This window comes from Pinus tabuliformis, chromosome 4_1 (assembly GCF_031772625.1).
Source record: "Pinus tabuliformis cultivar Carrire ecotype Pingquan chromosome 4_1, CPIR1, whole genome shotgun sequence".
In the NCBI taxonomy this organism is placed as follows: Eukaryota; Viridiplantae; Streptophyta; class Pinopsida; order Pinales; family Pinaceae; genus Pinus; species Pinus tabuliformis.
The window spans coordinates 216988691-217009282 of record NC_142303.1 but is presented as its reverse complement, the minus strand read 5'-3'; the positions used below and the strand labels follow the sequence as shown (position 1 = coordinate 217009282).

At 40.5% G+C, this 20592-nt stretch overlaps 1 protein-coding gene across 1 annotated transcript in view; it reads left to right on the top strand.

The window, feature by feature from the left end:
• Positions 1-20592, top strand: part of LOC149175008 (zinc/iron-chelating domain protein) — a 218438-nt gene that overhangs the window by 84403 nt on the left and 113443 nt on the right. Inside the window, exon 2 of the mRNA XM_089419485.1 lies at positions 3752-3830. Within this exon, the coding sequence (XP_089275611.1) occupies positions 3752-3830 (79 nt within the window). The remainder of the gene's footprint in view (positions 1-3751; positions 3831-20592) is intronic.

The window sequence follows — 20592 nt, the reverse complement described above, 5'->3', positions numbered from 1 at the left end:
TCCCTAACACAAGTGTGGTAACTTGCATATGAATCTTGAGCTAGAAAGACATTGGAAGGCAAGGTTTGTGTGAACTATTTTTATGCCCCTAACATTGAATATGGCTCACAATGATACTTTAATGGTTTTTGTCCTTGATGATGTTGATCTCACTTGATCTTAAGGGTGTGTTTCAGGTGGTTCATCACTCATGTAGTAAAGATCCTTTAAATGAAGACTTAACACATAGATAACACCTTTCAGAGGACATGTTGTCCATTATTGAGAGTAGACATGACCTTGTAGCCCTAGCATTTCCTTCATGAGATGGATGTTGGGCCTTGATGAGACCCCACATGGTTGTATTCCCCTTACTACACTTCCATATGCTTAAACACTATACTAGGAAGCCAAGGCATTGGCTTGTTTGATGATGTACCTTGACGAACCCAAGATTCCCCCTGGTTGGCCTTGACCCTATTTGATGGATGTGGCCTTGTTCCATAGCACAAATGAGGATGGTTATTAATGATATGACTTGAGAGGAATAGCACATCATGCCCATGTACTAATGCTTGCTTCAGAGCCTGCCACTCCACCTCGATGTGATTGGAGATGATGTAATGGTGGAGGAAACATTTCTTGGAGATATACCCTTGCACTTTGATGATTTCTTTGAGTGAGGAGCACTTATGAACCTCTTTGTCACTTGATAGAGATTGACCATTTTGAGAGGATAATTTCATCATGGAGAGCTTATTCCCACATATGTGGACTATTTTGATGTATTTGTCATGTTTTGAAGTTATCTTAAGGTTGGTTTGTGACCTTTTATGCCTAGTTGAATGCTCAAGTAAACTTTTAAGGCTTTCACTTGTAAATTAATAAAAAGTGACTTGGTTACCCTCATATAAATAGAGGGGAGCCACTTTCATTTTGGGTCATCACTCTTCATCTCCCTCCTTTTTCTTTTAAGAAGTGCACACTAGCTCTCTTGTTCTTTTCTCTTAGATGCAATGTGATCTTGGTGGAGCGAATTGTCTTGGGAGGGATATTTTTGCATGAGGAGGCTTGCCTCAGATTGATGAAGTGATTCTTGATTGAATGGTGTAAGTTTATTGCTGATTTTCTTCCATTTTGCATGCAAATTTTTGAAATTAGTGTTTCTTTGTGCCATATTAAAAAGTGCAATATCTTTATGAAATCTTGTTTCTTTATGCTTTGTAAAATTAGTCTTTTTAAAATCCATGAAAATAACTTTATGTATGCCAACTTTGATCTACAATCTCCACTTAAACAACATTGCTATGGTTTCCAACAGAGGCTTCTTAGTCCTCCACCCACCTCATCCAAGATCCTCCATCATTGACCTTGCCATCATTGATATTGTCCAATTGAGAGAAGACACTAGACTAGCTTGTGGTGGTCATTTAGTGTTGCAAACATCGCGATAACATCACCACATCGTGGTTTTTTTTGGGCGTCGATTTTATCGGCCAAAAAAATGACCAATTTTTAAGTCTGAAGAAATTGGGATAAAATTGTAAAAAGCGTGAGTCAATCCAAACAATTGCCTTAAATCACTTTTTTTTCTTAATTTAATTTTGTTGATGTTTTTTCGGTTTTTACTGATATTTTCTTGATTTTTACAATTTTTTCGTTTTTCGAACCCTCGTTGATTTTATTCCGTTGCCAATTTCCACAACATTGATTTAGATTTCCTTTTTTTCAATTTATGGTAACCAAGGTTAGGGTTAGCTTAACTATGCATTTAATAAATTAATAGCAATTTAGTATCCATTCATTATTGCCTTATTGAAAGGGATTGCATTTAATAAATATGAAAAGGCAAAATCTAGCATTAATTGCATATCGTCACTTCCAAGTCCAAAGTTAGGGCATCTTCATTTTAATTGCTGTCATATGCATTTTCAACTATAAAAACCATTGTTTACTTAACCCTAGATTGCCTCTTTTGTAGATCCTATCATTCACAAGCTATTTTCTTAAGCTGCTATATGCCATTGCATGCCCTAAATCTGCATATTATAAAAACCCTAACTTATAACAGCCTTCTTATTTATAAAGGTCTTGGAAAAGTGTATTTGAACCACCCTTCAAGGTTTAGCCAATACCTTTTCCTTCAATTATTAGACCTTGCATCACCATTGAGCCCTCCTTCATTACACATCCTGCTGGTAATCTTTTGTAGGGAAGCCTCATTTGTGAGGTTAATATCCACCACTAAACAATTGGAGAGAAGCCACTGAGGTGAGAATGATGGCTGACCTGTTGTCACTATAAGACCTAGGTTGCCTAGTGAGGCTTTGGACTAGGCTTGCTAAATCTGGCGGTAACAAGGAGCACAACCCTAGAGAGAGAGAGTGAACTAAAGAGTAAGTGCGCTAGATAGAGAAATAAGTTCAACTGTAAGAGAGAACAACACTTGATAGTTTCCCTTGAATCTGAGAGTCACTGCTTAATATCATTGATCATGCCCATGGATTGACCAATCAAGAGGAGATCAGCTACATATAGCACAATGATAAGAGTATTGCCATTGTGATGCCTATTGTAGAGATTATGCTCAACCTCATAGTGAGTGAAGCCACCATGGATTAAGAACTTCTGAATCTTCTCATACCGAGCGCAAGGTGCTTGCTTAAGACCATATAGAGATTTTTTGACGTTACAAACCAAGTGAACATGACCATTTTGTAAGAACCTAGGTGGTGGTTGTATATAGATTTCTTCTTGGAGATCTCCATGGAATAAAACACTCTTGACATCCATTTGATGAACTTTCTAATTCAATGAAGCATCTCTAAATAGATCATCTAAAGTGAGTACATATGAGCAACTTGAGTAAGTCTTTGAATAGGAAATGCCCTCTTTCTAGAAGAACCCTTTAGCAACAATACAAACTTTAGACTTTTTGAGTTTTCCATCAGCTTCAAAATTGGTTTTATAAACCCATTTTCAACCAACAAGACTCCATTCTGCAGTCTGCCTTCATAATAAGCATGCAACAGCATACTAGCAGACAACGGGAAGTAACTGCATCAAAGACAACATATCTCCATTTAATTATCTTGTTGTTAGAGGGATGATATAGACTATATTCTTTGAAAGTTTCACTGCAGCCTACCAAAATGCAGTGTTGACTTGTAGGTTGCAATTGTTTCTTTTGGTTTACCCCATGAGAAATATCTCTATATTGCATCCAAGGAATATACATGTTTTTGTCCTTGAAGGATTGTGCAGACAAGAAGTCTCGAAGCCATTACAAGAAATACACATTATAAGCTCAACATGTTGCATGTAGGAATTGGACCCAGGAGGGGAGGATAATAACATTTCTCCCAACAGCCCGAGCTAAACCCAATTGACAACTTGTAGGTTGCAATTTGTTTCGATTTTCTTTGGGAATATGAATGCATGCACATGACTCAAAAATTTATAAATGCAAACTTGAATATTGTTAGGTGGTGTTACCCGATCACTTGGAAACATTATGCTTTCCCCTATCTTTTCTAATCAGTACACAATTTGAGGTATTTTGGGTTACATTCTAAATATTTCAAGATATTTTGTTATTTTTTGGTATATTTTACTGTAATGTTAGTTCTCGTGTATTTTGGAGCATTACAATATAAAAAATAACTAACAATGTCAAAAGATGGATTCCATAGAATGATCAACACTTATTTTGGCTATTTAGAACCAGCCCATTTTTTGCTAATTAAATTTTGAACTATTAAGTTGAATGCAGCTGTATTGGAGCTTGATAGGTTCAGATGGATGGTGTATCAATTATGACAAACTTACACGTACTTGCTCCATTTATCATGGTAAGTTTGTTGTTTGCATATTGTTCTTTTATTACTGCTTTTATTATTTTATTAAATGAATCCTATTTGGGGTTTGTTCATTGAGTTTTTCCCCTACAAGCTTGTTAACTGTTTTCCACTTTTATATTTTCTCTAATCAAGTGAAATGTTCCCATAATTGATTATTCCTGTCAATTCTTGATAGTTTTATGTTGCATAGTATCCTTTAAAGTTTAATTCCATGTATTTTTGTTGTAGTTGTTGGTCTTGTTATCACTATGATTGATAATTTTGAGAAATCAACATCAGAGGATTCCAAATAGACAGTATAGGAACACTAACGCTGTTACCTCCAACCAGTGTTACTTGGGAGCAGGAGCGAAAGCGAGGAGCGGGAGAGAAAACGGGTGCAGGAGCGACATTTTCAAAAGTTCCCGGTTTGGGAGCGAATCCCGGAGCGTTTTTATGTAATATGTTAAAATTGGCAACTAGGGCAAAACTTCATGTGGGTCATCTTATTCATGACTGATAATATTTTTATTAGATTCCTCTCGTCGAGAGGTGTAGGATTTATATAAAGATCATTCGATTCCGATGAGTATTCATGGAGATATGAATTTATTTTGATTATGGGATTATTATCAAGCCGACCTACAACTCATGTAGGCTCAGAAGCCCAACAGTCGCATCTATTCAAACACCAACGTTGTGTATAAATATAAGAGGACTTTTCCTCATTTTCACTCACTCTTTTCATCACATCTCTCTCTCTACTACGCAGAAATGAGTCTCTTCTCTACTACGCAGAAATGGGTCTCTCTCTCACACATGTGAAGCTGGATGCTGTTGAACCTGAAGCTGCAATTGCAGATCCAAAGATTGACCTGCGTGGCCTGGAAGATCTCCTCTTTGGAACTGCGCTGTAGGTCCATCTGGATCTCCTCTGAAAGCTGCAACTTTTGGTGGTGGAATGAAGTCAATTCGACAAACGGTTTGCAAGATATCGACTGCCCTAGTTTGAAGCCGGAAACTGCTGAAACTGAGGCTGCAACTGCAGAAGTAAAAATTGACCTGCGTGGCCTAGAAGATCTCCTCATCTGAACTGCGCTGTAGGTTCATCTGAACCTCTTCTGGAAGCCGCAACTTTTGGTGGTGGAATGAAGCCAATCCGACGGTCGGTTTGTGAGATATCGCCTGCCCTAGTTTGATAAAGAAGCCGCTAATGCTGATATTGCTGATCTAGGGTTTGCTACTGCTGATATGAATCAGATTTATTGTACTATTTCTCTCTGCTGAATTATTGAAGATAAAAGAAGATTTGATCAAAGGGTTTCCCCACACATTGTGGGGTTTGTCCCTAGCTAGCCACCACATCTTGTGTCTCTTGTCTTGGCTTGTCTTCTGTCGATCGTTTAATGTTCTATCTTCACTTTACTTTACGTACATGTGATTGCTAATCTGTGGAATATAATAAGAAAAAGAAGTAAACTGTTATAAGCATAGAACATACCATAACTTAACATGGTATCAAAGCTGAGGTGAAGACAAAGCCCGAGCAAGAGCAAGAGCAATCACCGAAGAGAAGATTGACAAGGCTATATCAAAAGAACTATGGGGTCCTCAACACTCTTTCCTGCCGAAGACAAGCTTCGTAAGAAAGATGACTATCACGGATGAAAGATGTCTATCGATCTAACCCTAGAAGATCCAGGAGTGCTGGACCATGTAAGAGGCAATATTGTTGAGCCTCCATCAAATGCATCCGCTGCTACATGGAACAAATGGAAAACCAAAGAAGTAAAAATAGAAGATCATCAGGGACTCTATCGACAAGCACTTGGTGGCCTACATCTCTGAACTAGACACCTCCAAGGAAATCTACAATAGACTAGGAAATGGCACTCACGACTCTTGGAGGATTAGCATCCGAATGGTCGTGTTCAGGACTACTCTTCTGAACTATAATGTAATTCCTGGTTTCGAGGAATTAATGGCTAGATGCATTCAAGAAGAAACAAGGGAAGAAGAGCAAGAAATGCCCATGCGTAAAGGTCCTCCTGCTGCCTTTTCTTCTCATGCTAAGAAAAGAAATAATTTCGGGACTAAATCAAAAGGAAAGGCTGGACCTAAGGGTGGAAAAAAAGGATGATGTTACATCTGCAATAAGGCAGGTCATTATGCAGGGGAGTGCCCTGATAGAAAGGACTCACACCGGGACGATGATCAAAATCCCTCCGATGGCAAATCAAAGGAATAACAAATTCAACAACAAAGGTAAGAAGAGAGTTGGGGATCGAGGAAGAGGACAACCATTCAAGAAGGCTAGAAAATCCAGGATGTATTAAATGCATCTGAGATCAAAAAGGACTTAGTGTCCATCTCAGCAATGAAAGACAAAGGCTACAAGGTAACCTTTAGCAATGGCAAGGTATGTATATGGAAAAATAATGTTAAAGATGCCTTTACTCTTGGGTTTAGTGTTGATTCATTATATCAGGTCGATAGAAGTCCGCTAGGTGTCATGACTTGTGACACAACTCTTCAGTCCGAACTTTGGCATCGGAGGTTTGCCCGCCTTCATTACAAAGCTCTACCCGATGTAAGACAGATGGTAACAGGGATGCCCGAATTCCAAGTAGAGAAAGAAGGTGTATGTTCGAGATGTGCCGAAGGAAAGCTCAAAAGGGGACCATTCCCCTCAAGGCAAAGCAAAACCTCCGATATATTACAATTGGTTCACTCAGGCATATCTGAGGCTGGCATTAAGAGGGAGACTACTACACCATGTACTCCTGAGCAGAATGGTGTGGCGGGAAGGAAGAACCGCACGATTGTGGAAGCTGTCCGGGCCATGCTACATGATCAAAGACTTTCGAAGTTTCTATGGGCTGAAACTACAAACACTGCCGTATATGTATAAAATCGATGCCCTCATCAAGCATTGGGTTCCAAGACTCCTGAAGAAAAGTTCACTAGTAAGAAACCTGATGTTTCTCATTTTAGAATTTTTGGAAGCCCTGTATATTTTCATGTTCCGAAAGAGAAAATAAATAAATTGGGTGCATCTGGAAAGAAGGGAATTTTCGTGGGCTATGGTGAAGATACTAAAGGCTATAGAATCTATGTAGCCGGTCAAAGGGAAGTCATAATTAGTCATGATGTCACCTTTGACGAAGATATGGCTCTCAGCAAGGTGAACAATCTTCCGACTTTGAGGAGCTCTCAAGAAGTCGACACCAGGGAACCAAAAGAAAAGGATGATGAATCAATGCCTGATGTAGAAGAACCCATGGATCCGATTGATCCTCCTCCACATGAGCCTTCCTCTTCTAGGAAGAGGCCTTCATGGCTTAGGGGGCTACTTGATGATGCTGAAGGACATGCTGCACCCCGAGGAACCTTTCGTGAAAGTAAGAAACCTAATAGGTATCAGGGATACCTGACCATCATGAGCACGATCATACAAAATAAGCCTTCATCATTCTCAGACGCCGTCAAGCATCAAGTATGGAAGGATGCTATGACTGAAGAATATGAGTCTATCATGAAGAATGATGTCTGGGAAGTAGTTCCCAGACCCCAGGACAAGACAGTTGTTACTTCCAAATGGCTTTACAAGATAAAGCATGCAACAGATGGAAGTACGGAAAAGTATAAGGCTCGTTTTGTTGCTCGTGGTTTCTCCCAGAAGGAAGGTATAGACTATGATGTGATATTTGCACCTGTTGCCAGATATACGACTATCCACTCGATCATAGCCCTTGCCGCTTCACAGGATGGAACCTACATCAGATGGATGTCAAGACTGCGTTCTTACACGACTCGATCAAAGAAGAGGTCTACGTGGAGCAACCCGAAGGATTCGAAATTTATGATCGAAAATCTCCTGTATGCAGGTTGAAGAAGGCTCTCTATGGGCTGAAGCAAGCACCCAGAGCATGGTATGAGAGGATCGATGGCTACTTGATGAAGCTGGGATTCACTAGGAGTGAAGCCGATCCTAACCTTTACTTTAAGGTTGAAGATGACAAGCCTCTCATACTGGTGTTGTATGTGGATGACCTCTTTCTAACAGGTGCAGACCCTCTCATTCACAAATGTAAGAGGAGTTGGCTTCTGAATTTGAAATGAAGGACCAAGGACTTGAAGTATGGCAGAAACCAAGGGAAATTTTCCTATCTCAAGGAAAATATGTTGTAAAGATATTGGAAGGATTCGGTATGATGGACTGCAAGCCTGTGACTACCTTGAGGATCTTAACTTTTAGAAGGTATATGGTAGTGATGTCGGACCAGATTTGGGAAATGCCTTTGAGTTTCATAAACTCATTCGCATTGATGTTCTTAGTGAACCTCCGTCCGAACATATGTTTTGCAGTTAGCATTGTGAGTTCATATTTGGTTGAGCCTCACTGGATTGATGCCAAGAATCTTCTAAGATATCTTCATGGCACAATTACTAATGGATTGAGATACATTGCTGGAAATATGAAACTGCATGATTATTCGAACGCTGATTGGGCAGGTAGTGTGGAGGATCACTGGAGCACTTTTTAGTGTTGTTTCTCTTTGGATTCTTCTTCGATATAATGGATGAGCAGGAAGCAGAAGTCGATTGCCATAAGCACCACCGAGACCGGATACATATCTACGAGTATGATCTCATATGAAGCTGTCTGGTTGGGGAAGCTCTTCAGTGAGCTGTTTGAACACATACCACTGTGATTCTCTGTAACAACCAGAGGTGGGATTCGATTATTGAGGAATCCCGTATTCGTCGATTACTCCAACAGATAAACATCATCTGGGATATGGTAAGTCGATGAGCAAGGAGGCTCCATCGCATTAAGATGATGTACAGGTCGATACACCTTGTCAAAGCCCCGAGGAAAGATCTAATCTATGATTTTCCCAAACGACTTGGAGTCGTCAAGAAACCCTTGTACAAGGGTCCTGCATGTTGCATACATTGAGCTCTGGGAGCTCTGAGGGCTTGTGGTTCTTACTGGAGCAACATACAACCACAGGGTGACTCACCCTCCCCTGGTGGTGCGCACTGGAACAAGATGATTCGCTCTCTTGTGGGACAAGATGATTCGCTCTCTTGTGGAATAGGATGATTAGTTCTCTTGTGAGGCCTAGATTGATGTGTTCTCCATGGCGATTGTAGCAGGATTGATGTGTTCTCCTGTGAGGACAAGATTGATTAGTTCTCTTGTCGAGGCATCGCAGTCTGGGACTCATGGGAAGTACCTCTCATCTGATCAATGAGCAGGGAAATGAAGTTAGGGACCATAGTAGTACCGATGGACGCATCGTTGTATCTATCGTACTCCCTACGCTAGGATGACCTCCATTGATCTGGGATCAATGATACTGGTCTGGGACCAGTGGTAGGAATTGTACCATACTATGACGCTGACTTCGGGTCGGTTGAGACTGGTCTGGGACCAGTGGTACATACTCTGAGACTGACTTCGTGTCAGTGCAGTACTGGTCTAGGACCAGTGAGGGTGGTACATACTATGACGTTGACTTCAGGTCGGTTGAGACTGGTCTGGGACCAGTGGTACACTCTCTGAGACTGCAATACTGGTCTAGGACCAGTGGTAGGAGTGGTACTTACTATGAAGTTGACTTCGGGTCGGCTGAGACTGGTCTGGGACAAGTGGTACGCACTCTGAGACTGACTTTGAGTCAGTGGAGGATGATACTGGTCTAGGACCAGTGGAGTTGTACTCACTATGACGCTGACTTCGGGTTGGTTGAGACTGACTTTGAGTCAGTATGATACATCCTCGATCATTTCTTCTTCTTCGTAATTCGGACAAAAGCAGAGTAGAACAGAACAATGCAAAAGTAGAGCAGAACAGAACAATGCAAGAGCAGAGCAGAACAGAGCAAAACAGTACCAATCAGTACAGGGCAGAACAAGACAAAGCAGAACAGGCAAAATAGAGCAGAGCAGGGCAAGGGTCAGGCTGTACAGGGCAGTGCATTTGATGGATGAATAGTAACGACCGATAGACAGATTGCAGATGAAGTTCTCCCTGGTTGAGAGGGAGTGTTAAAATTGGCAACCAGGGCAAAACTTCATGTGGGTCATCTTATTCATGACTGATAATATTTTTATTAGATTCCTCTCGTCGAGAGTTGTAGGATTGATATAAAGATCATCTGATTCCGATGAGTATTCATGGAGATATGAATTTATTTTGATTATGGAATTATTATCAAGCCGACCTACAACTCATGTAGGCTCAGAAGCCCAACAGTCGCATCTATTCAAACACCAACGTTGTGTATAAATATAAGAGGACTTTTCCTCATTTGCACTCACTCTTCTCATCACATCTCTCTTTCTCTACTGCGCAGAAATGAGTCTCTTCTCTACTGCGCAGAAATGGGTCTCTCTCTCACACATGTGAAGCCGGACGCTGTTGAACCTGAAGCTGCAACTGCAGATCCAAAGATTGACCTGCGTGGCCTAGAAGATCTCCTCTTTGGAACTGTGCTGTAGGTCCATTTGGATCTCCTCTGAAAGCCGCAACTTTTGGTGGTGGAATGAAGTCAATCCGACGAACGGTTTGCAAGATATCGACTGCCCTAGTTTGAAGTCGGAAACTGCTGAAATTGAAGCTGCAACTGCAGAAGTAAAGATTGACTTGCGTGGCCTAGAAGATCTCCTCATCTGAACTGCGCTGTAGGTTCATCCGAACCTCTACTGGAAGCCACAACTTTTGGTGGTGGAATGAAGCCAATCCGATGGTCGGTTTGTGAGTTATCATCTACCCTAGTTTGATAAAGAAGCCGCTAATGCTGATGCCACTGATCTAGGGTTTGCTACTGATGATATGAATCAGATTTATTGTACTATTTCTCTCTGCTGAATTATTGAAGATAAAAGAAGATTTGATCAAAGGGTTTCCCCACACATTGTGGGGTTTGTCCTTGGCTAGTCGCCACATCTTGTGTCTCTTATCTTGGCTTGTTTTCTGTCGATCGTTTAATGTTCTATCTGCACTTTACTTTATGTACATGTGATTGCTAATCTGTGGAATATAATAAGAAAAAGAAGTAAACTGTTATAAGCATAGAACATACCATAACTTAACAATGTTGCATAGTATCCTTTAAAGTTTAATTCCATGTATTGTTGTTGTAGTTGTTGGTCCTATTATCACTATGATTGATAATTTTGAGAAATCAACATCAGAGGATTCCAAATAGACAGTATAGGAACGCTAACGTTGTTACCTCCAACCAGTGTTACTTGGGAGTGGGAGTGAAAGCGAGGAGCGGGAGAGAAAACGGGTGCCGGAGCAACATTTTCAAAAGCTCCCGGTTTGGGAGCGAATCTTGGGGCGTTTTTATGTAATATATATATATTTTATATTTTTATATTTTGATACATATATGTCAACAAAAACATGTAGATTTATGAATTAGATATAAAAAACATAAAAAAACATAGATTGAACCATATAACAACAATCGTCTAGAAGTTATAATCTTCATCAACCACGTCCACAAGTTAGTAACATAGTAACATAACATATTGAGTCTTGTGATTCATCAATCTTAAAGTTTCATGCTTTCAAAATTCAATATATATCATTTATGATCATTGATCACCAAAGTTGTACTTGTAAGCTAAGTGTAACCATTACAACAAATAATATCTAACATGAATGAAATGTTATAAAATGAAATGAAACAACTTTCAACTTTCATGAAGCATCATATTTTTTTTTTGCTGAAGCAAGAGAAGAACCTTCTATATCATTAAGGCAAAAATAATTTACATATTTTACAACTATCCACTCGACAAGGTGGACTCAAAACAAGGGTGCTACCCGCCAATGGCAAGAACCCCTAACCCAATACAAAAAACCGACAACCCTTTAGGAAACCTGCCCTAAACGAGCTGCCTAATGCCTAGCCGATCGATTGCCTGTGCCAGCACTCACTCAACCTACCTATTGAATCGTGGCCTTCCAATCCATGTCTTAATCCGACGACGGAGATGAGTTTCACAACAAGAAGGCGAACAGAACTTAACTCCCCGACCCCACAAAATTGAACGATCAATCCTGATCGTTGATCCCTGCCACACAATCCGACGGCTGAAATGAATATTGCATAGCCCAACATGCCGATTTTTAGCGTGCGATCAAGGCGGTTTTTCATCCGGCCCCACTGCCACGTGTTGTTCACTGAATGGGATCGCTGCAAAAAAGGGAAAACTGCTTCCCGCTCGCGAGGTTTGCGATCACCCCAAAACCGCTCTGGCCATGGTATTCCAATCAGAGGCGAAGGTTTCAGGTTATCGGGGACGCCACGGCTTCCCGGCTTCCGATCTCTCAGCATCTCTGCTCTACCTATGACAATGTGAGAAGAGGCTTCCGCCAGCCTGCAAGAAACCCCTAGAAATAAAACTCTCGCTCTGCAGCCACTGATGAGCTGATTGAGTGTGATGTTCTGAACTGCAAACCGCTGAAGCACATCACTCGCTGTATATCCAATTATGTACATTCCTCTGATCATATTCCTTCTGAGTTATCTATGCTGCCCTCCACGTCCCTGCTATGAAACACCAACCAATCTTCCTTAGCCTGGTCTTGGCACTTCGCCTTTAGTCTGTGCTGAGGTAGCTCTTGCCATTTTATTGCAAACCTATTTTCTGCGCAGTTCACTCCTTGATTAGCCAGAAGATCCGCCAGTTTATTAGCTGATCTTCGAACATGTTTAAAAGTTATTGTGCGGAGGCACAAAAGGTGGTTGTGGATCTGTTGAAAGATCTGGATCAGCCTCCAATTCCTTGAGGCCTTTTCCGGCGCCGTACCCTAGCTGATTTTCTTGACCAAGTTAATGATTAACTCAGAATCTGCTTCAACAATCACATTGTGTCGATTATCCTGAATCAGGAATTCTAAACAATGCTCCATAGCCATAACTTCTGCCATATTATTGGTGGCTCTCCCTAGGTGACCATAGAAAATGAACAGGATATTCCCTCTTTCATCTCTTAAAACTCCGCCATGACCCGCAATACCCGGGTTGCCCTTTGAGGCACCGTCAATATTGAACTTCAAAAAACCCTTGGGGGGGTGCCAAAAATCAAGCTTAGAGTCTCTAATGAGAATCTTCCTTTTCAAGCCCTTAGGAATGAGACCCTGTAACCCTAGTTGACAGAGAATCCTCAAATCTGGTTTCGAAGGAGGATTCTTAGGGAGATTTCGAAGAATAGAACCCACTGTCTCTTGAAGCTGTTTTAAGATCTGATCCAACAGGTAAAGGGATGGTTTTTTTGCATCCTTGAAAATTCTGTTATTTCTTTTTTTCCAAACATTCCAGATAATGAAGCCGGGCGTTAAAGCCCAAGCAGTGCTGAGGACTTCATTATTCAAAAAATTGCTTCTCCACTTGTTTAGGGTGTTGATGATGCTCCCTTTGTCCCTATCTGACTGTTGGAAAATGGTGGCGAAAGAATCCCATAACCTGGAGGTAAAGGTGCAGTTGTTGAGAAGGTGCTCCATTGTTTCCTCTTGAGCTTCACATAGCTGGCACCTGGAAGGCCCCAAAACACCCCTTTTCCGAATGTTATCCCAAGTCAAAATCTTCCTATGCTGGACCAGCCACATGAAGAGTTTAATTTTCATCCAACCTTGATGCCTCCATAGTCTTTGCCATTTGTCCAGAGCCTGGGAGGCCAAACCAAGGAGAATGAATTTAGCTTCCTTAAGATTAAAGGTGCCCTCATTGTTGTTGCCCCATCTCAGCTGGTCATTCCCTTTTGACACTAAAATTTTCCTTCGATCTAACTCTTGCATTAGCATTTTAGCTTTAGCTTTTAAGGGGTTGTCATCCCTGAAATCAAATTTCCTCCATATTCTCCATTTTCCTATACTGTTGGTTTGATCCCAGAAATCCTTTACTTTGGTTAATCCTTTAGCATCTGCCTCTGCCTTAAGTTCCTTCAATTCCTCTTTTAAAAGAATGGGTTCTTGTTGCCATCTGTCCTCCCAGAACAGAGCTAAGTTTCCCTCTCTAATTTCCCAGAAGCCATTATCTTGGACTAGACCTCTATTATCCTAGGCCTTGTTCCAAATGTGTGATCCCTTAATATTTCCATCCATTCGTATATGGTCATCACTTTGCCATGAGCTGGCATATTTTTCTTTCCAGATTGTAGCCCACTGAGCCTTTGGTTCTTTTATCCAACGCCACCATAATTTAGCCCCTAAAGCTTTGCTTAAAATTTCAGGATCATCCAATCCAAGACCCCCATGTTTTCTAGGTTTGCAGAGTTTTTCCCAAGCTACCAAGGCCCATTTTTTCTTTTCTTCCCCCTTGCCCCAAAGAAAGTTTCTTTGTATGGTTCTGAATAGCTGCAAGATTCCTTTAGGAGTAGGGAGAGCGGAAAGCATAAAAACTGGGATAGATTGCAGAACAGTCTTTGTGAGCACCAACCTGCCAGCCAAGTTTAAGGACCTCATAGTCCATTTCCTTATTTTGTCTTGCAATTTATTGATCACCGGCTCCCAGATGCTCTTGTGTAAAGGCTTAACAGTTAGAGGAACCCCCAAATATTTTGAGGGGAGAGAATCTCTTTGAAAGCCCAGAATTTAAGCAATGTTCCTCTGAATGGCAATATTAGTATTGAAGAAAAACAATCTTAGATTTGGAGAGATTAACTTCCATACCTGAAGCCTTGGCAAAGTCATTTAGAATTTGTTTGTATGCATGAGCTTCTTTGACTGTGGGGATACCCTGCAACATGGTGTCATCCACAAACTGTTGATGTGTCCAAGCTTGTCCCCTATCAGTAAGTTGGAGACCTTTGATCTTACCGACTTCTTTTGCATGTTTGATAGACCGACCCAGTCCTTCCATCATGAGGATGAAGAGAAAGGGAGAGAGTGGGTCCCCTTGTCTGAGGCCTCTAGAGGGAAGAAAAGTTTCAAAAGGAGAGCCATTGACCAGAATTGAGAAACTGGAGGAAGTGACCAGGGCCAAGACCCATCTCACCTAGTTGTGATCAAACCCAAAGGCAATAAGAATTTTCCTAATATAATTCCAGTTCAATTTATCATAGGCCTTGGCAATGTCCAATTGCATGATCATACCAACCTTTCGGTTGCTAGTTAGAGAGTGTACCACCTCATGTGCTTGAATAATATTATTAAGAATTTGCCTTCCTTCCACATACCCAGATTGTTCCATAGAGACAAGGGTAGGAAGGAGAGGTTTGAGTCTATTGGCCACCACTTTTGATATAATCTTGTAAACCACATTACATAAAGCTATCGGTCTAAACTTGTCAAGAGTTTGGGTTGCCTCCTGTTTAGGGATCAAGGCAATGAAGGATGTGTTTAGGGCTTTCAAAATAGTTCTATTCATCCTAGAATCTTCTACAACATTCAGAATATCCTGTTTTACAATATTCCAACAAGCCTTGAAGAAATCTACATTGAAACCATCTGGGCCAGGTGCTTTACCGTTTTGCATTTCTTTGAGCACTTCACTGACCTCTTCTTCGGTTACTGGCTTGTTAAGGTTGAAATTGTCCTCTCTGGACACTAGCCTAGGTATATGTCTTGTGAAGTTTCTGATGGAGTTTTCTCTGTCATAACATGTTTCCTTGGCTATGCCTCGAAAGTGCTTAACAAGCACTTCTTCTATCTCTGCATGAGAGTTGTGAAGATTACCTCCCTCGTCCTTGATCACTAAAATTCTGTTGTGAACTTTGTTCGCCATGGTGGATCTGTGGAAAAATCTAGTATTTCTTTCTCCTTCTTTGAGCCATTGAACCCTCGATTTTTGCTTCCAAAATATTTCCTCTTGTTTGCGTAAATGCTCCCATTCTTGATTATATTTTGGTAGCTTGATCATTTTTGGTTTCATCGAAGCCATCTATGAGAAGGGCTTGGTTGAATTCCTGCATTTTACCCTCTACTACTTTTATTAGCTTCAAAAATATTACCATGTTCATTTTTATTCCAATCCTTGAGCCGGTGCTTGATGTGTTTTAGTCTTTTCTGAAGAAGGAACATTCTTGTGCCCTGAATGTTCAAATCTTTTGACCACCATTTAGTAATGTTGCTGGTGAAATCTGGATGGGAAAGCCAGATGTTTTCAAATCGAAAGGGTCTATTCTGGGAAGTACCAATATTCTGCACCTCCAGATGAACCGACCAGTGATCTGAGCCTCCAAAGGGTAGAATTCTTGCTAATATTTCCTTATCATTGAGCATAAGGTCTTCTGATATCATAAATTTGTCTAATTTTGAAGCCACCTAGGACTCTCCTCCTCTTTTTTTGTTCCAAGTAAATATGCCATTACTCGTTACAATATCCACTAACTTCATAATATCCGTAAAAGTCTGAAACTTCAGAGAGTCTTTACCAAGAACTCTGGTTCCACCTTTTCTCCGAAAGTGATTTAATCATGTTGAAATCCCCTCCCAATATCCATGGAATGCCTGAATGTCTATCTCTGATGGCCTCCAGAGAATCTAGAAATTTGGGTTTACTTTCCAGTCTTTGGGGGCCATAGACATTTGTGACCAAGTAGGTTTCCTTATCTCCTACAGGCTGTATGACCATTGATAGATATTCTCTAGATGCCTCAGCGTCTAAAATGTCTATTCTATTTGGATTCCAAAGGGTGAGTATACCTCCTGCTGTATTCTCTGCTTTGACTTCCAGAAGCTCATAACGGTTGAGCCATTTACTATGAATCTCTTTTATTTTTTGAATGGAACATTTGGTTTCCTGGATGAGGATCACATCCGGAGCTGTTTGTTTCATTCTATTCCTAATTAGTCTCTGTTTTCTTTTACTACCTAGACCTCTAATATTCCAAGAAGTAAACTTCATTATTAAAGATTGGTAAAGGAGTAGCTAGTTAGGTCTTTCATCTTACCTGAGTCTATCATTAGCTTTCCACATTCCATCAATAGTTCGCTCTGCTTTTTCCTACCTCTTTTCTTTCCTGGGTTTCTGGGTGCTAATCCTGGTGTGGTTTTTACCCCTTCACTGCTCTGTTTTTCCTTGTTTCTTTGCTTCTCCGGTCCTTTGTTTTGGGTTTTCCATATAAATAGTTGCTGGACTCTACTGAACTCCTCTGGAGGTAAAGAGTCTATCCCTTCCTTGGTTCCTTGAATCAAGAAATCCTCCAGATCTAGATTCTCTTTCTCAAGAATCTCCTGAAGTTCTTGGTCCTCCGTTTCCATCTCACTTTGGGTCATCTCATGATCCATTTCTGTTTCTGCATCACTCACCATCGTTTTTGTTTGCTGATTATTATCTGGTGTTTGTTCCCTGTCCTCTTCTTTCCCTTCCTCCATTAAACCTTGCCCCTTCCGCAGGTCTGCAGTAGTTATCCCTTCTTCCTCTTCCAGAACTTGGAATCTGTTTTGACTGGCTTGTTGCCCTTCAGATTTTTGTGTCTTTGACCCCCTCTTGCTTCCTTTTCCTCTGTTTGCCACTTTGTGAAAGCTTTCAGAGTCTTTCATTGCGTTAGTTTTACTCTTATTCTCTATTTTAGTGAGAGGGCAATCCCTGAATAGGTGCCCATGCTCATGGCATTTGCGACATCTGAATGGAATATGTTCGTAATCCACAGTTTGCACCCATTCTTCATCAAAAACTTCCAAGATTACCTCATCTGGTAGAGCTCTAGAGAGATCCATCTCCACACATATTCTAGCAAAGGAAGTGTACTTTCCCCTCCTAGTGGCTTCAGAAGCTTTGACAAAATGTCCTAACTTATTTCCTATGGCCGATAAGGACTCTGTTTGCCAATAATCAAGCGGAAGAGAATAGAGTCTTACCCAAACTGGGACCGAAGTAAAGGTCTCATGTTCCGGGACAAAATTCATGATCCAAGGTCTCATGTAGAGACCTGCTGCAGCATAGAAGTAGGGCCCGCCTTCAAAAACTTTATCCTTATCTTCGATGTTTGCAAATACCACAGTAAAGAAACCCTTTGACCCTAGGTGTAGGTCAATGCTTCCTTTTGGTTTCCAGTGATATTTTATCCACATTTGTAAGGCTTTTTCAGTGGGCCATAAACCCATGAATTTGCAAATGATTGCATAGGTTTGCATATGGTCCCTATGCACCTGTAGAGAAGGTTCATTTAAAACAACTCTGGGAGTAACAGCAACTTTGGGCTTACATGGACCCATATGTGCTTTGTTTTTTGTTCCCTGTTCCTTGTCTTCTTCCTCATTTTCTTTAGTAATGTTATTCTCCTTTGACTTCTGTCCAGCTTGTTCCTCTTCACTATTCCTATTCCTTCCCTTTGAAGGGCCTCTATCATATTCCATAGGTTTTTTACCCCTGCTGGTCACAGCCTGTTTGAAGGAGGGAGTGGAGCTCCCTCCTTTGCGCTCTTCCATGGAGAACCGCCCCTGCAATAGCCTTGAAACCCTAGATTTTTCGTCCTCCGTTGCTCGCGTCCTGAAAATCCGGCTCACTTTTCATGAAGCATCATATTCATAATTCATTACTAATGAGTTATAATTGCCAACTTCAAACTTAAATTGTCATATATTGTTTAAAAAAATATCATAATAAATATGAAAGAGTCAATAGTTATAAAAACTACTAGAAACTAGAAAAGACAAGTAAATCTATTATCTATTGCTTATGCTTGGGCCTCTTGCCACCATGAGAAATGTCTAATTTTTTAGTCTTGTTGGAAAATCAGGATCTTTGTCATTAATATCACCCTCTAAGCATTAATATCCAGAGGTATCTTTGTCATTACCTCTGTATCTGTATAGGGATCTTTGTCATTAATATCACCCTCTAAGCATTAACATAAGATAGAAAAAGCATAGCATGTCAAGTCAAGATTTTGTTTGAGTGATGCGTACATTTTTAGGAGGGTCATGATAGAGGAGTTCGACAACCAATGTCACTAACATCAAGGTACATAGAGGGATTGGTGCTCTTGATTAAATACGAGTTCCATACCCTAATACATGACAAAATTCAATGGAAACATTGCAATCCTGAAATCCTGAAAAACTGATAAGTCTGCTGGATTTTGAATGAAATCTAAAATTCTACTTTCTCCATATGAAATCGAGGTCGGAACCACTTTCAAACATTCTGAGTCATTTCATGGTAATGTTCAAAATTTAAGTAAAAGGATGAAAATGAAATTGCAAAAAAGGCTAAACGCTCCCAAAAAGGCAGGGAGCGTTTTTTTTTTTTAGGGAGCGCGCTCCCGAGTCGCTCCCGCCCAGAGTGCGGATTGGGAGCAGGATCGAGGTGGCGGGGGGCTCCCCCGCAACACTGCCTCCAACACTCCTCTTGCTCTAGAGTTAATCCTTGCTAATTTTGAGGGTATCTGTTGTAGAAGTCACTGTTTTCAAACAATTTCCCTCCAATACATGCTAATAGCTTTCTGGTCTGCATATGTAATTCTTGATCAAATGCAATATTCTCCTTCAAATCAGCAAGGACTATGATGTAAACAAGGATTTTACAGATACATTAAGATCAGACTTAAGACAAGGTAAGAGCAATTGCAAAATTTGAGTTCTTATGCACATAAACATTGGAATCGACCACCAAAGCACCTGATCTTCATTGCACTGAGTAAAGATGATTATATAATGTTTAGTCAATATATATCTTCAAATCACCTAATATAGAGCACCTAAAATCAACAATTGTCTCTGATAGGAAAAATGCTTATATGAGTCAGAATAAGCCCTTTCCCCAGCTGGTATAAGATCATAACGACATATCCATGTATTTTCCTCAAGCATGGCACTTTGTTCATCGATGGTCTTCTATATGATGTGCTTCTTCCTTGATTTTGAACACATCAAGTATACGTCTCTGATACCAAGGCACACTATGTGCTCATGGATGCAGCTCAAAACTTCAAGGAAAAGTACCCTATCTGCTGGAAGATCATCACACACTCTTGCTGATCCAAAAGTAAAACCCAATATCATAACCAGAGGCAGGTGATGCCTTCATTCCAAGTTCTTCCCATAATCATTGAATGATTATGAGTTTTCTTCATAGTTACTGTAGGGCCTCTGTATGGCCACATGCAACATGATTTTGCCTCTCAAATGCACAGCAAAAGGTCATGACATCGATCCCATACTTAGTTTACAAGTAGTGCTCTATCCTGCCATAAACAGACATGATGAAAAGATGTAGTAAGTCCCTAGATGAAAGCATCGCCACTAAGCCATCCAAAAAGGTAAAATACTGAAGGACTGCTAATCCCTGTCTATGTTAGACGCTCTTCCTAGCACAAAAGAGCCACAAATATCACCTCAAAAAGGCATCTTCATGTGGTGTAAACACTTATGTTCCCAAATCATAGGTGGGTCTCAAACTGATAAAAATCCTTGGCACAGTTCGGTTTAATAGTGATGCACAAGTCAGCCCTTGTCTTAAATGATACTTATTCCAGCTGCAAACTTCCTGAGGAAATTTGGCTTTAATCAGTCTCTAAATATGTATGCATGTGATTACCTTGAAAGACTTTTACAAGGGCACATTAAATAAGCTGAAAATCCTCATAAATTTGTCTTCAAATGTCGATGATGCAAAACTGAACTTGTGCTTGTCCTTAGCATCAAATTATGCCGAAGGTGAGTTTCAATGTCACAGTGGCTCCATTTAGGATAGCTTCTCCTTGTGGAATACTGAGAACCTTGTGATCTCCCTATTAAATCTACAGTGAACAACCCTGAAAGCATGCACTGATTTGATTGACTAAATACAATTTTATGACCAAT